This window comes from Hypanus sabinus, chromosome 3, assembly GCF_030144855.1.
Source record: "Hypanus sabinus isolate sHypSab1 chromosome 3, sHypSab1.hap1, whole genome shotgun sequence".
NCBI lineage: Eukaryota > Metazoa > Chordata > Chondrichthyes > Myliobatiformes > Dasyatidae > Hypanus > Hypanus sabinus.
Window position 1 is genome coordinate 98,551,754 of NC_082708.1, and position 17,881 is coordinate 98,569,634.

At 40.9% G+C, this 17,881-nt stretch overlaps 1 protein-coding gene across 1 annotated transcript in view; it reads left to right on the forward strand.

Moving 5' to 3' along the window:
- LOC132391540 (methylsterol monooxygenase 1-like) overlaps positions 1-16,504 on the forward strand; it is a 33,417-nt gene extending 16,913 nt beyond the window's left edge. Inside the window, exons 2-5 of the mRNA XM_059964861.1 lie at positions 582-730; positions 2,646-2,772; positions 5,602-5,756; positions 15,306-16,504. Coding sequence (XP_059820844.1) covers positions 582-730; positions 2,646-2,772; positions 5,602-5,756; positions 15,306-15,510 — 636 coding nt within the window. The 3' untranslated portion in view covers positions 15,511-16,504. The remainder of the gene's footprint in view (positions 1-581; positions 731-2,645; positions 2,773-5,601; positions 5,757-15,305) is intronic.
- Positions 16,505-17,881: the final 1,377 nt, after the last annotated feature.

Sequence of the window (17,881 nt, forward strand, 5' to 3'; positions counted from 1 at the left end):
AGATCAGGACCGAGCCTGGGTCACTGAAGAGCTAGTAAAGCTACTGTCACTGTGCTGCCAGCCCTGTTCGGTTCCGTGAGGGGAAACACTTACAGCAATTAGCCCATTGAATCTTCCTACAAAGCTTTACTGTTGCAGTTGGATTGATGTTTCCATTGTGAATACGAGAGCTTGACTGTTGATTTTTGGTAGCTGTTTGTTCGTAGGGCCAGCACAGGTGAACTCCACCTTCGAGTGAGCTACAGTGATCAGAAGAAATAACTGTGGCCACTTATCTCCTTTGGGGTCACATACTATCTCCTGAAATCTGGATTTAGCTGGATTATAAACCTTTCTATATTAATATAGTTTACATGTATCTGTGCAGAATCCGAATGTGTTTTGGAAAGACTGGGAGAAAAGTGTTTCTGTGTAAATGTACTCATGAAAGTAAGTGGCTTAGTCCCCCAACTAAACAAGCCTTTAAAGCTGAACACACACTAGATTTGGTCAATGGATCTAATAGGCTAGCAGTCATTGCTCTTTTAATGCAAGTTTTTCCGGTGTTATATTATCTTATGCATTGTTCCTTTCCTTTCTAGGACAAACCAGAAACTTGGGAGAAGCAATGGAAGTGTTTCAAGATGCTGCTGTTCAACCATTTCTGCATCCAGCTACCCATGATCTGTGGGACCTATTATTTCACTGAATATTTTAACATCCCCTACACTTGGGACACCATGCCAAGATGGTACTTAATTTATTCCCTTTTGGCATAAATCATAGAGTGGAGTCTTATACTATATCCATGCCAGTCAGTGGATATCCATCTATACTCGTCTAGTACTTGTCCCACACCCTTCTATACCTAGGTGATTCAAGTGCTGTTAGCAGCTCTCTTCCACTACTTTCTCCAGCAGTCCATTCAAATTTTTATAAATTTGGTTTTGAAATAAAAAAAAGATGCAATCTTCAGTGTTCCAGCACTCTGCATAGACTGGCATCTAATCTGAGATGTACCAATTTACTGAATCAATTTAACCATATAACCATATAACAATCACAGCACGGAAACAGGCCATCTTGGCCCTCCTAGTCCGTGCTGAACTCTTAATCTCACCTAGTTCCATCTACCCGCACTCAGCCCATAACCCTCCACTCCTTTCCTGTCCATATACCTATCCAATTTTACCTTAAATGACACAACTGAACTGGCCTCTACTACTTCTACAGGAAGCTCATTCCACACAGCTATCACTCTCTGAGTAAAGAAATACCCCCTTGTGTTTCCCTTAAACTTCTGCCCCCAACTCTCAAATCACGTCCTCTCGTTTGAATCTCCCCTACTCTCAATGGAAACAGCCTATTCATGTCAACTCTATCTATCCCTCTCAAAATTTTAAATACCTCGATCAAATCCCCCCTCAATCTTCTACGCTCCAATGAATAGAGATCTAACTTGTTCAACCTTTCTCTGTAACTTAAGTGCTGAAACCCAGGTAACATCCTAGTAAATCGTCTCTGCACTCTCTAATTTATTGATATCTTTCCTATAATTCGGTGACCAGAACTGCACAGAATATTCCAAATTTGGCCTTACCAATGCCTTGTACAATTTTAACATTACATCCCAACTTCTGTACTCAATGCTTTGATTTATAAAGGCCAGCGTTCCAAAAGCCTTCTTCACCACCCTATCTACATGAGACTCCACCTTCAGGGAACTATGCACTGTTATTCCTAGATCTCTCTGTTCCACTGCATTCCTCAATGCCCTACCATTTACCCTGTATGTTCTATTTGGATTATTCCTGCCAAAATGTAGAACCTCACACTTCTCAGCATTAAACTTCATCTGCCAACATTCAGCCCATTCTTCTAACCGGCATAAATCTCCCTGCAAGCTTTGAAAACCCACCTCATTATCCACAACACCTCCTACCTTAGTATCATCAGCATACTTACTAATCCAATTTGCCACCCCATCATCCAGATCATTTATGTATATTACAAACAACATTGGGCCCAAAACAAATCCCTGAGGCACCCCGCTAGTCTCCGGCCTCCATCCCGATAAACAATTATCCACCACTACTCTCTGGCATCTCCCATCTAGCCACTGTTGAATCCATTTTATTACTCCAGCATTAATACCTAACGAATGAACCTTCTTAACTAACCTACCATGTGGAACTTTGTCAAAGGCTTTGCTGAAGTCCATATAGACTACATCCACTGCCTTACCCTTGTCAACATTCCTCATTTAGCATAAACATTTGAGAGATTGTTTTTATACAAAGCAACATACTTTACCTGAACTATATCGTAGAATTTATTTTTGATCCCAGTAAATGAAAATTAATTCGGTGATAGTGAAGCTGGAAATAATTTTACCTTACTCCACTCCACCTGAGAATTTACACATGGCTTGCTGTTTACAACCAGACTTGCTTGAGATAGGTCCAAACTTCCTCAGTTGTTATCTATGTTACATGTAAATAATTTTTGCAAAGCTTTCATATCTTTTTTCCAGTGCTATGGATTAATTATACTACTGCTAAACACTGTTATTCCACCACTGTTCTAAAGTTTTGAACTGAATATTGTCGTGGATTTCGTATTAATTGGGAAACATGCTTCTGTCTATATCCTGTGAATTGTTTTAGGTACGTGCTGCTAGCCCAGTGCTTTGGTTGTGCAGTTATTGAGGACACATGGCATTACTTCTTGCACAGATTATTACATCATAGAAAGATCTACAAGCATATTCACAAGATGCACCATGATTTCTCAGTAAGTTCAAAGTTATATTCTACTTGTACAAGAGTCTTGGTCTTTGATTTAATTAGTTGATACTAAATTGTGATTAAACTTCCCTGTTAAACTTCATTAAATTCTCTTAAAACCAGGGGTTTTAATGGATTCATTATGCCATGGACCCATATCACTAAGCAAGGGCCCAGCTTGCAAGCCTGCTTTAAACCTATTATATGGTTAATTTCCTCAGGTGTGTTGCTAACCTTTGAAAATACATTTTTTAAGCTTAGAAATGTAATAACCTTTGTTTTACTTAAGCAAGAAAACAATTAGATTTTGGCTGTCAATTTTATTTGTTCATTCTTGGAATTTGGATGATTTGGAATTCCAGTGTTAATTGACCACGTCTAATTGGTCTTGAGAAGTGGAAGTGTGCCACCTGTATCTACTGGACAGTTCCTGAAAATTATTGATCTTTTTTGTTTTCCTATTACATTTAGCTATTTCACCAGAATCGTTCTCATTCTGCAGTTTGTAGCTAATCATTTATATCCTTACAATATGGTTACAACTTTTTGTATATCTCATATCTATATAATAAGAGATAGAAGAAAAATGTCATACTGCTTCAACTAAGTTCTGACATACCTTGAAAGAGAAAACTGCTGAATTGCCAACAAACTAGTGTCTAAATTAACAAAATAAATAATGAAACAATAATATTGTTTTTGCCTACCTGTCATGGAAACTAAAATCTCAGTTTAATGCTGTCATGAAATGTCTTTTGGGAAGCTTTGCATTCAATGTTTTCTTTGAAAGAAATACACTTTTTTTTACAAATTTGTAAAATGTTGAAAGACACAATAAATGTGTATCTAAGCGAGCTTTAAGTAGGAGTGCAAAATTTAAAGATGCATCGAAAATTGTTAATTTTTCAGAGGGTTGACATTTCTGTTTAAACAAATGTACTCATTTCTAGACATAAAAGTGCCCAGAATACTCAATATAAAGAGTTGACAAAACCCTCTACAAACAAGAGAGCCAAATCTTCCTCATTTACAAACAGCTTGTCGGCTAGCTGAAGACCAAAATAGAACAGTTGTTGCTGACAAATAAAGCAATTTTTGAGCTTTACAAATGCAGATTAAAAATGTTCATGGATAAATGAACTCTACAGTAACTGTCCTTGAAAGTTTGTTAACATTGTGGGATTGTGAAATTTACCTGTGTGGGCCAAATAATGAATGACTTCAGGTTTTTACTATTAATATAAATGACTAGGCTGAAGGTACTAAGTGTATGCTTGTTAAATTTGCTGCTGACACAAAGATAGGTCAGAAAGTAAGTGAAGAGGGCATGATTTACCAGAAGATATATAAGTGGGAAAATAGCTGGCATATTGAGAAAAATGTAAACACAGATGGTGAGATATTATAGCTTAAAGACATCCTTACACAAGATTCATAAAAGGCTAATACGCACGTACAAAAGAAATTTGGAAAGCTAATAGATTGTCGCTTTTTATTGTGAGAGAAATTGGATACAGAAGTTGGGAGGTTACACATAAATTATAAAGGGTATTGGTGAGACTACAGCACATAGTGCTGTGTAGAGTAAAGTGATGGTTAGACAGGCTAGGTTTGTCCAAGCAGACTGCAGTTTAAAAGAATGAGGGAAGAACTTGATTTAATTTGAAGCATTTTGAGTGGTGTGGATGTAGAAATGTTCCCTTTTAAAGGAGGATCTAAGGATGACTATTTTAGGATATGGGGTTGATTAAGATTAGCTTTATTTGTCACATGTACATGGAAAAATACGGTGAAAAGCACCATTTTGCACCATCAACCAACGCAATCCGAAGATTTGCTGGGGGCAGCCTGCAAGTGTTGCTACTCTAACGGCATCAACATAACATGCCTGCAACTCACTAACCCTAACTGTACGCCTTTTGGAATGTGGGAGGAAATTGGAGCACCTGGAGGAAATCCATGCAGTGACAGGGAGAAGACGGTGGTGGGAATTGAATCCTGAAGGGTGATCACTAGGGATGTAAAGTGATCACACTAACAGTGCTAATGTGCCACCCACTTAAAGCAGAAACGAAGCAAGATTCTTCTTGCAGTGTTGCAAGTGTTTGGCTTGGTCTGTTTGCTACGCTCTGAGGATGAACCTTTAAACATTTTTAATGTAGGTAGATAAGCAAATGGGCAAACTATTCAGGATAGATGGGAATATAAACTAATGGTTACAGTCAGATCAGCTTTGATCTTAATGATTAGTGGTCTAGTTTCATTCTGATGGATGGCCTACTTCTGTTTCTAATTTCTATGTTTGCATTTATGTTTTAATATTTAGAAGGTTATGTGATAGGACAGTATGTACATGATGGGATAGCCTGTAAATACTAATTCCATGAAATACATTATTTTTTAATGTATGATATTCTAATTTTTGGCGTAAATTAAGACTGCAGAAAGTAAGAAACCAGCCTTCCCTCTTTGAACTGGGTCTATACTTTACACTGCCTCACTACATTACTCAAAGACCCCATGTGTCCGGCCATTCTTTCTTTTCCCCTCCTCCATTGTGCAGAAGATACAAAAATGTCTGTAAGTATGTACCACTAGGCCTAAGGACAGCATCTACCTAGTTCAACAAGATGGACTGGATCGCACAATCTACCTCATTATGATCTTCCTGCACCTCACTTTCTCCGTAGCTGTTACACTTTATTCTGCATTATTATTGCTTTACCTCAATGCACTGTGTAATTCTTCTGATATGCATGAAGAGTATGCAAGACAAGACAATAGTAAACCAGTTCTAGTTCCAGAGAGCTATATTTATTAAGCTGTTTTCTTCCAGTCTCCGTTTGGTATGCAGGCTGAATATGCTCATCCATTGGAGACAATTATCCTTGGATCAGGCTTTTTCATTGGAATCATGATCTTCTGTAACCATGTAATGCTGCTGTGGGCTTGGGTTGCTGTCCGCCTTCTCGAAACGATTGATGTTCATAGGTAAGTTTAAACATTATATATATATATTTAATGAAGTTTGATTAACCAGTGTACTTGATATAAGTTCAAGTTTATTGTCATTCAACCATACTAATGGGGGGGGGGAACTGATTCTTTTGCTGCTGCTTGTGCAAAGGGTGGGGATTTGGGGCTTCAACGTTTTTGTCATTCTGTGGGGTTTCATGGATGTCTATGAAGAGTACGAATTTCAGGTTGTAAACTGTATATGTTCCCTGATATTAAATGACTACGTATGCAGTACTTGGCGTTTTGAAAAATAAACAACTTAAGACAAACATTTGCACCATTTGCTGAACCCACATAGGCCGCTGCGACTAAGCATGATGACACCTTACTGAATTATTTATTAATCAAGTTAGCGAGTCATTATCTCTTATTTCAAGCAAGACTTTTTATTACTGTGACCCATAAGCCCCTAATGTCAAAGCCGCCTCTGCTAACATTTTTCACAACTCTATTCTTCCATCACTTGAATTGCTTCTTGCTCTTCTTAAACATGCGTTCTGTAATTTGAATCATGACCAATGAGCTGTTCAGCTTTGTGATCATTTTGGGATTGAAAGTTATTTACTATGAAACCATATTGCTATTATTAGCAATGCAAGTAAATGTATTCACGTCAAACCACTGACTTGACCCAGAACTTCCAATTTGTGACTATGGCATGGTAAAGCAAGTACACTTTCAATGAAGTTGAAAAGCCACTTTATTTCAGTGGACATTTTTTGTCATATTCATGTCAAACATAAGGAGGGATCTTTGCTTGTATAGATTTATTTTAATGAGTTACCTTACTGACAGATTTCATTTAATCTGCAATTATCTTAAAGAACAAAAGCCAGTTTGCCCTTATAAGCATTTTTGTACCTAATTTCCTCCATGTTCCTCACTTCCCTCATTGCAACAAATCTCCTGATTTTAGTCATGTTTCTTTGGGTATACACTAGAATTCCACAGAAATTTCTTCTAACCTAAGCTCTAGATGCCACTGATAAGACACAGCGACACTTTGCAGGCCTCAAGCAAAACTACTAATAATTCTACCAAATATAATATTTGGTGAACAGGACACTCAAGAATACAGGTATGGCCATGGTGGCCATTGCTGGGGTGGACTTGGGACCAGTTCCACTGCAGCACTGAACTGGCTGTGCAGCTAGGGCCTAGAGCCATCAGGCTCCTGGACCCACTGCAGCGCTGAACTGGCCATGTGGCTGAGCACTTGCTTTTGGGACTCAGCAGTTCATGTTTTGTGGATTGTTGGTTTGCCTTTTTCTTTATTGTTTTGTTACGTACTCTGTAACGGGTTAAAAAGAACCAGCAGAAATGAACACACCTGGAGTCGGAGTCTTCCGTTATAAACTCTATTTTATTAATAACTACAAGATAAAGTAATATAAAACAAGATAAGGCAAACAGGTTAGCAGAGTATATGCATGTATAAGTGAGTGAATAAAGTTCCCACGCTCCTCCCAGCTCAGGTGGTTAGATGATACAGTCTTATGATGGTATGGTAAGTAGTCGGTTCAGTTCTGGAATTTGATTTGAGTAGAGTTGGGGGGGGGGGGAGGAGGGGGGGAGAGGGAGGGGGAGAGAGAGGGAGAGATGTTTTGTTTTCCCAGTGCCGATGCTGTTGATCTTCCATGTCGTCCTCCTGCTCCCGAAACGTATTTAAAGTCACCAACTGTGACCACAGAAAGGAGACTGCCTTCTGTGGTGGAGTCATCAACCCAGGCCAGGATTAAACACACTGATAGCTCCCCACTAGTCACCCCTTTGTCCACACTGTGAGCAAAAACCCCACCTTTGTCGTGGGCACACAAAGCTCACCCAGTGTCCTCCTTGGTGTCTGGCATGTCTGATAACAAAGCCAACTGACCTTGTATATATTATACAAGTGCTGAACACTAGCTGTCCATCATATGGTTCCGCCTTTCAGTTTCCAAGGAAGCTCACAGACTTTCTCTCTTTCTGTCGCTGAAATAGCACACATGCTGTTCGCTCCCTCTCCCTCTTTTTAAAGGAACAGTCCACTTAGAATAATCCTTCAGATCTCGTCACAGTTGATACAATTTGATCTTTTTCACACATTGGATGAGTGCTGTGGGTTTTTTAATGAATTCTGTTGTGTCTCTTTGTTTCATGGCTGCCTGCAAGATGAATCTCAAGATTGTATATGGTATTCATTCTTTGATAATAAATGTACTTCGAACATTTTGAGATCCATCCGTTAGGAGGAGGATCCTGCAGCATTTTCAGAATTGTGTGTGCTTTCATTCATGTCACCTCCCATTCTTGTGAAAATCTAGGTCCATTCCATTCAATAGCTGCCATAAGACGGTTCCCTATATCAGAAATCTATCTTGAATCACTGTTGGGATGCTTCTAGGACAAAGATATCACTTCATGATGAAAAGGACTGAAATTGTTGGTGTGTAAACATGATTGTAACACGAGTTCCTTACTTTGGCACCATCTCTTTCCCATTTGCATGTTGCACCTGCATATTTTCTGTGATTTGTTGTCGAGATCCATTTATATCTTTGTAATTACCTTATTTTATTCTCCCTAAAACAAAAAAAGAACTTCACATTTCCACCCCTTATTCTCCGTCTGCCTCATCGTTGATCAGACATGTAAAGAAGTGTTCCAAAGCACTGAGCAGCCAGTCCAGCCCATCCTTCAACAGTGCCGGTCCGTCTCCCAAGTCCATCTCCCTTTCCTGCCAGGCTTCTTGCATTATAACAACTGCAATTTAGCCCGTAGGTCACATCCTGCCCTGCCTACTGGACTTGTCCGCTCTAACCTCCATATTCCCTTCAATGTCCTTGGTTCCACTCCTCCCACCCCCCACCACTACCGCCATCACCAGACCAGTTTAAACACTCCTGAGTAGTTTTAGCAAATCTTCCTGCCGGGATATTTGCTCTCTCTGCAGTTCAGGTGTAACCCATCTACCTGAATAGGGACATGTTACCTCTGTCTTAGAAGAGATCCCAGTGATCCAAGAATGTCCTTCTTTCTCTACCAGCTTTTCAGCCATGCAGTCAGATGTCTTGTCCTTCTATTCCTACCATCTGAGGGGACAGTGAATAATCCAGTGTTCACAACTCTTTACCTTCTGCCTTACTGGCTGTACTGACTCAGTTTGGCTTCATTGCTGCACTCTGCCCATGTTGTCAATGTGCACAATGATATCTGGCTGTTCTCCCTCCTCTTTGGGAATATTCTGCAACTGCTCGGGCATTTTTAATCCTGGCAGCTGGGAGGCTTGTTCTGGGCTACAGAATCTCATAGAAACATAGAAAACCTACAGCACAATACAGGCCCTTTGGCCCACAAAGTTGTGCCGAACATGTCCCTACCTTAGAAATTACTAGACTTCCCCATAGCCGTCTATTTTTCTAAGCTCCATGTACCTATCCGAAAATCTCTTAAAAGACCCTACCGTATCCGCCTCCACCACCGTTGCCAGCAGCCCATTCCACACACTCACCACTCTCTGAGTAAAAAAACCTACCCATGACATCTTCTCTGTACCTCTTGTGGCACACATTTCAGCCCTGGGAAAAAGCCTCTGACCATCCACATGATCAATGCCTCTCATCATCTTATACACCTCTATCAGGTCCCCTCTCATCTTCCTTCACTCCAAGGAGAAATGGCCGAGTTCACTCAACCTATTCTCATAAGGCATGCACCCCAATCCAGGCACCATCCTTGTAAATCTCCTCTGCACCCTTTCTATGGCTCCCACATCCTTCCTGTAGTGAGGCGATCAGAATTGAGCACAGTACTCCAAGTGGGATCTGACCAGGGCCCAATATAGCTGCAACATTACCTCTCTGCTCCTAAATTCAATTCCATGATTGATGAAGGCCAATACACTGTACACCTTCCTAACCACAGAGTCAACCTGCGCAGCTGCTTTGAGCGCCTTATGGACTTGTACCCCAAGATCCCTCTGATCCTCCACATTGCCAAGAGTCTTACCATTAATACTGTATTCTGCCATCATACATATATCCCATACCTGCAGCTCCCTTAGACTCTGTCTTCTTTTGCTGTTCTTCCGAGCCAGTTGTACAGATTTAAGACCATAAGACATAGGAGCAGAATTAGGCCATATGGCCCATTGAGTCTGCCCTGCCATTCAATCATGGCTGATCCTTTTTGTTTCTCATCCTCATCCCCAGTTTCCGGCCTTCACCCGGTAACCACATCCAGTCAAGAACCTATCAATCTCTGCCTTAATCATGCCCAATGACCTGGCCTCCACAGCTGCATGTGGTAACAAATTTCACAAATTCACCACCCTTTGGCTAAAGAAATTTCTCTGCATCTCTGTTTCCAAAGGGCCCTCTATCCTGAGGCTGTGCCCTCTTGTCCTAGACTACCACCATGGGAAGCATCCTTTCCACATCTACTCCATCTCGGCCTTTCAATATTCGAAAGGTTTCAATGAGATCTCCCCAAATCCTTCTGAATTCCAGCGAGTACAGACCCAGAGCCATCAAGCATTCCTCGTATGATAACCCCTTCATTCCCGGAATCATCCTTGTGAGAGCCTCTGGACCCTCTCCAATGCCAGCACATCTTTTCTAAGATGAGGGACCCAAAACTGTTCACAATCCCCAGGGTGAGGCCTCACCAGTGCCTTATAAAGCCTCAGCATCACATCCCTGCTCTTGTATTCTAGACCTCTTGAAATGAATGCTAACATTGCATTTGCCTTCTGCACCACCAACTCAACCTACAAGTTAACCTTTAGGGTGCTCTGCACAAGGACTTCCAAGTCCCTTTGCATCTCAGATTTTTGGATTTTCTCTGGGTTTCAGCTTATATTCTAGTACTTTAGTGATGTTAACAGGCTGTTGGAGTGCTTTTTCCAAGCCCTGGATTATCTGATTGGTCTGCTCTTCCTCGGTTAGTACCCATTCCCTCTCCTGTGAGTCCAGTATCTCAGTTCTGCCTTCCATTTCCATCCCTCATCTGCAGGTAATAACATGCAACAAAGTCTGAAAAGATCCTGCGGTGTAACATTTTACATCTGAATTGTGCTCTGCACATATTGTGCAAAAAGTGCTGGTTTCTTCTTTCTGTCAGGCGCTTGATTCTTTATCATGATCATCTCTTGTGGCTTCCATGGGGCATAGACTGGGATAACCGCCAGCTGATTTGTCCCCCCACCCCGTGGAAAGGCATCAGTCAGGTAAGTTGCTGTCTCTGAGGTTTGGGTGGGGGACTTCTCTCATGGATTGTATTTATCCGTTCTTCAGTATCACCTCACGGGATGGTTGGATATAGGGGCTCTGTCCTTCCCCTTCCCCTCTGTTTCACCCTGCCTCCCACGGTGTCAGAGAACCCTGGAGAATTTTCAGCTCCCATGGCTAGTAGCAGCTCCCGATATGGTGGTGGGGTTCTTGTCTCTAGCCAGTCCTCATCGCAATCACTCTCATCAAACAGGGTCGGTAACTAGACAAGGTCCCAGATCCTGTGTTTCATTCCCTATTAGTCCCTGCGTTTGTCGCTTTTGGCCTTCGGCTTTATCCTTTTCTGCCTTAACCTCCCTCTCTTTCTCATCTGCCGTCTATCCATTCGCATTCCACTTTAAGGGTCTCCCAGGGTTTTGGCTCTCCGTCTAACTTACATACTTCTAACCCTCTATCAAATGCATTATTTTGCCAACTTGCAATAGCGACTCATTCTATTTCTTATCTGCCTGTTCTTTCCATTCCTTGATCAAGGTTTTGCATTTATTATGACTGATGTTTTTCCGGACCATTTTCACAGCTTGTTCACAGCTTGTCACATCCCACGTCCCTCCCCTTGGCCACACTTCATCCCCCAATTTCTTACATAACATAACACTTAAAACACATAAATCTCTCTCTTTATTATGAAACAACTCGGACTTTTTGCATAGTGAAGTTCCAGTACTATTTTTATCACACGATAGGTCTTGTCTCATGTTTTTGTCTTTTTACCAGGCACCGTGTCTGCTGCTCAATTCCCCTGGTTCCTTTACCCGACACCTGTCAGCTGTCCAGTTTTCAAATAATTGTCCTACCTTATACGAGTTTCTTGGCAGATTCGATCTGGGTCCTATGTTGAGGTCCGGGCTAGGGGCAGAGACTCACACCGGTATTGTAGGGAGCGACAAAGACGATTTGTCTTTGCAGGCCTGATCAGTCCCCATAGATAGGATGTTTGGTCTGTTGCTTACTCAGTCTGCCTTCGTGTCACAACCCCTATGTTGGTATCTGGCTCGCTGTGCCAAATGTGGAAGTCTAATCTGGATAAATTCGTTTAGAGATCGTATAAGTATAAATCCTTTATTCAAAGCCTCTGGGGCAATTCAGTTAGTTGCTCAAACAGGAACAGTCTGTGACAGGTAAAGACTGTCACAGGTAATTGTTTAATTCTTAACCATATAACCATATAACAATCACAGCACGGAAATAGGCCATCTCGGCCCTCCTAGTCCACACCGAACTCTTAATCTCACCTAGTCCAACCTACCCGCACTCAGCCCATAACCCTCCACTCCTTTCCTGTCCATATACCTATCCAATTTTAATTTAAATGACACAACTGAACTGGCCTCTACTACTTCTACAGGAAGCTCATTCCACACAGCTATCACTCTCTGAGTAAAGAAATACCCCCTCGTGTTTCTCTTAAACTTTTGCCCCCTAACTCTCAAATCATGTCCTCTCGTTTGAATCTCCCCTACTCTCAATGGAAACAGCCTATTCACGTCAACTCTATCTATCCCTCTCAAAATTTTAAATACCTCGATCAAATCCCCCCCTCAACCTTCTACGCTCCAATGAATAGAGACCTAACTTGTTCAACCTTTCTCTGTAACTTAAGTGCTGAAACCCAGGTAACATCCTAGTAAATCGTCTCTGCACTCTCTAATTTATTGATATCTTTCCTATAATTCAGTGACCAGAACTGCACAGAATATTCCAAATTTGGCCTTACCAATGCCTTGTACAATTTTAACATTACATCCCAACTTCTGTACTCAATGCTCTGATTTATAAAGGCCAGCGTTCCAAAAGCCTTCTTCACCACCCTATCTACATGAGACTCCACCTTCAGGGAACTATGCACTGTTATTCCTAGATCTCTCTGTTCCACTGCATTCCTCAATGCCCTACCATTTACCCTGTATGTTCTATTTGGATTATTCCTGCCAAAATGTAGAACCTCACACTTCTCAGCATTAAACTCCATCTGCCAACGTTCAGCCCATTCTTCTAACCGGCATAAATCTCCCTGCAAGCTTTGAAAACCCACCTCATTATCCACAACACCTCCTACCTTAGTATCATCGGCATACTTACTAATCCAATTTACCATCCCATCATCCAGATCATTTATGTATATTACAAACAACATTGGGCCCAAAACAGATCCCTGAGGCACCCCACTAGTCACCGGCCTCCATCCCGATAAACAATTATCCATTTCTTTAATTGCTAATAAAAATTCTCATTATAAATCTGTCATTGGAGCAAATACTTGCTCTTGCAGGTCTTTTCAAAGTTCAAAGTAAATTTATTATCACCACGTACAATCCTGAGATTCATTTTCTTGTGGGCATACTCAACCAATCTATAGAATAATGCTAACAGAATCATTGGAAGACCACCCACCTAGGGCGTTTGACCAGAGTACAGTAGACAACAAACTGTGTAGATAGAAAAAAGAATAAATGAATATGCAATAAATATTGAGAACATGAGATGAAGTGTCTTTGTAAGTGAATTCTTTGCTAGTGGTGGCATTTCAGCAATGGGGCAAATGAAATTGAGTGAAGTTATCAGCTTTGGTTCAAGAGCCTGATGGCTGAGGGATAATAACTGTTCCTGAACCTGATGGTGTGGTTCCTGAGGCTGCTGTACCACCTTCCTGATGGCAGCAATGAGAAGAGAGCAAGTCCCTGATGTGTGCTGCTTTCCTGTGACAGTACTTCATTTAGATGTACTCAGTGGTTGGGGGGGGGGGGGGGGGACTTTAACTGGGCCAAATCCATTACTTTTGTAGGATTTTCTGTATAGGGGTATTGGTGTTTCCACACCAGGCTGTGATGCAGCCAGTCAATGTACTCTCCACCACACATCTAAAGAAGTTTGTCAACATTTTAGATGTCATGTCGAATATCCATAAACTCCTAAGGCAGTAGAGGCGCTGCCGTGCGTTTTCATAATTGCACTTGCATGCTGGGCCCGCGATAATAACACCAAGGAATTTCAAGTTGCTAACCCTCTCCACCTTTGATTCTCTGATGAGGACCGGCTCGTGGACCTCTGCTTTCGTTCTCCTCAAGTCTACACTCTGCTGCTTGGTCTTGTTGGCGTGGAGAAAGGGGTGGTTGTTGTGGTAGCACTCAGACTGATTTTGAATCTCCCGCCTATGTGCTGATTCATCTCCAGCTTTGATTTGGCCAATGACAGTGATGTCGACTGCAAACTTGAATATGGCATTGAAAAAGTGCTCAAGTACACGGTCATGAGTGTAAAGTGAGTAGAACAGGGGGTAAGCACACAGCCTTGTGGCGCCCCTGTGCTGATGGAGATTGTGGAGGTGTCAAATGGAACTAGCTGGGATCTGCAAGTGAGGAAATCCTGGAACCAGTTGCAGAAAGTGATATTGAGGCCAAGGTCTTAGAGCTTATTGATTAGTTTTGAGGGGTTGATGTTATTGAATGCTGAGCTGTGGTTGATAAAGAACATCCTGATCCATTTAGCAAACTTCAAAAAGCTCTGCAGTCTATTAAATATTTACCAGTATCCTCTCATATTCTGTCTTGACTTTCTTTATCAACTTTTGATCCTCCTTTGCTGACTTTTACATTGCTCACTATTCGGTTTCCAACAAATTTACTTAGTTAACTCTGTTTATTTAGTACATAGCCACAGATGAATTGCTTTTATTTTTCAGGGTTTGTGCCTGAAAGGAATATCTTTCCTGTGCATTGCTACTTTAACTGCTAATCATTGTTCATCCATTATCGTGTGCTTCAGTGTGTTCTCACAGTTAATCTTAGCAACTTTGAACCTAAAACTGAACTACATCAATTTCAAACCCACTGTAAAATTCCAAAAGACCCCTCGACAACAAGATTTCCAATCAATCCTTTCTCATTGCACAAAACAAGATCCTTAATAACCTTTTTCCTAGTTGGTTCCTCAAAGTCATGATCTAAAAACCACCTTATTACATAAAACTTGATGATTCTCTGTGTAGGCCTCCTTTGCCCTTTCACATGCATAACTTGAGGAAGACTTGAAGCTTCCTTGATAACTTGTTATTCTTTCAAAATTAAATAATTACAGTTATAGGAGTCCAGGAGCTGGAAATAGAAAACAAAAACAGAAAACGCCACAATTGCTTATCAAGTTGAAAAAATATCTGAGAAGAGAGAAGTGAATGTCTTAGATAATATATTTAATTTGGTTCTGTACCACTCTTGTGTAGTGTTATTTTAATATGTTATTTTTTTTTAATTTTCAGTGGTTATTACATCCCCATAAATCCCTTGCATCTGATCCCCTTTTATGCTGGAGCCCGTTTTCACGATTTTCACCACATGAACTTTGTTGGAAACTATGCTTCAACTTTCACTTACTGGGATAAAGTTTTCAACACTGATTCGCAGTTCAACGCTTACAACACAAAGGTGGCAAACAGAGAGCCTGAAGATAAGAAAAGACAATGACATCTGCCAATACGTAACTCATTGTTCAGCAATTTCTTTTCAAATTCCCATTTTCATTCAGACGTATTTATTACCATTGTTAGAAAATGAAAATGTTTGCCAGTGAAACTCTGGAATGTAATGCCTTACACATCCACCAAGGTTTCATTAAGCCCACTTCTACCATGCAAGCTATTAGATTGGTAGTGCTGGAACCTTTGCTACACTATATTTCCAATTTATATCCCTTGTGTATCCCCAGGAGACTTTGGAGAAGGGGAGATAGAAATTCCACATCCTGAGGTCCAAAGAGTTGGATCCTTTGTAGTTGAATTGCTGCTATTTTGCAACGAATTTCTTAAAAGGCATATTAAAAAGTCTAAAATGCTACAGTGATCAACTATTTGAGCTAATGAATTGTGCACAGCATTTTTGTGCATTGACTGCTCCCCATCTCAATGGCATCATGCACCTTGCTGGATCCAAAACTGTACTTCACTTTTAAATCAGCAGTTGTATTATCTTGCACCACAACTAATAATCACTTTGATCTCTTAGATGTGAATTCAGTGGAAAAGAATGTATCTTAAACTGATCAAATTTGCTTATTCTATTTTTATTAGGATTGTTGTCTTCTTTGTTAGGTGTATAATTTATCCATAATATCTTTATTTTAATGGTAAAACCAGAATACATTGACATTCTGAGCTTGTATCGTTGGGATTTGCAATTGACGTGTCCTTTCTTCATCTTGTGTCCAGTAGTTTAATTGGGATTGGGGCGGGTACATGAGTTGTTACAAAAACCTGTCACTGTCAGCTTTTATTATCTAAAGTATTTTTTAAAAAATGATTTATTATTTGGAGCTCTAGATTTATTATTTGGAGCTCTAGATTTATTATTTGGAGCTCTATATTTTGTGGTCCTTGGATTAATATTTGAACTGGGATACTTTGAAAAGTCTGTCTGTATTTGATTTGTATTTAATTTTCAATAAAGCTTTTTACCCATGCAACCTTGACTGGTTTAAAGCAATGGTAAACCAGAATGAATAACCAAGGGAATTCCTGATCACTTTGTGTACATGACATGTATGGACTTGTTAATCACTGGTACTTCCTAAATTGCAATATACTATTGCTATGCATTAGATTGGTAATAAACGTAAGTGATTTAATTTTGAAACACAAACTCAGGCAGCTGGAGGTGGGCAGAAGATGAAGAACTATACTTTAGAAGGAAATCAGGGGTGGGGTGCAAAAAAGGGCACAAGATAGCTGTGGCAGAAACAATACAGATAATACAAAATGCTTGTAAGTATATTCAGGGAAAAAGAATAGGGCTCCTCAAAGACTGAAGTGGGCTTTCAAATGTGGAGCCACAGGAGATTGGTGAGGAAATTAAGTCCTGTGGTGGAAAACATCAAGAGTAGAAAACTCAGGAAAGTTCATGGGGCTGTCTGGAGGATAGTTCACATTGCAGTAGAGGAGGTGCTGTGTGTCATTGGATTTCATTGGTGTCCACAATGTCTGGGACCTGATCAGATATATTCAAGAACAAAATACAAAGTACATTTTATTATCAAAGTACAAAGGGGCTGGTGCATTACACAGCCTTGAGAATCATCTCCTTACAGGCAATCACAAAACAAAGACACCTAATAGAACCCATTATAAGACCATCAAACACCTGATGTGCAGAGAGGAAAAAACCAAATCGTACAAACAAGTAGCATTCAGAACTGAAGCTCATGGAAGTGAGGTATTGCAGCAGATTCAAAAGCCCTTTAGTTACAGGCCGCAAAGTCAGTTCAGTGCAACTGAACTAGCCTGTCCCTTGCCTCCAGCCCCGACACCTGGACCTTTTCAATCTGCCTGGCACTTAAAACCAGAGTGCACTGAAGTTCTGAGTTTGTTCTTTGCTCTTGGACCTCGGGCCCGAGCCACACTGTCCTGATTTGCCCTGTGCCCAGTGTTTACAATTTGGCTCAGTGCTTAAGTTGATCAAACCTCGGGTCTTTCTTCACATCTTGGTCCCGGGCTCCACCTCAACTCGGCCTTGACTCCACTTGCCTCACCTCAGTTCTGCCACATCAAATTGCCTCCAAGTCTGCACCAGCAAAGCATACATTGGCTCACCCCTACCACCTCGATTCGGCCTGTACACACTTGGCCACAACTGTCTTGCACCCACGAGACTTAAGTTCACACACAAAATGCCAGGTTATATAGGCCTTTCAAGAGCTCAACTCCAATGGGGAAGTTACAGGCTATTGCTTGCAGTGATTATTTGCCAGCAAAGTTGTGATTAATGAAGTATTTAGTGATTTTCTTTAATTGCCACCAGCAAGAAGTTGTTGAGCTTCACCAGTGCCATCTTAGAGCAGAAGGCT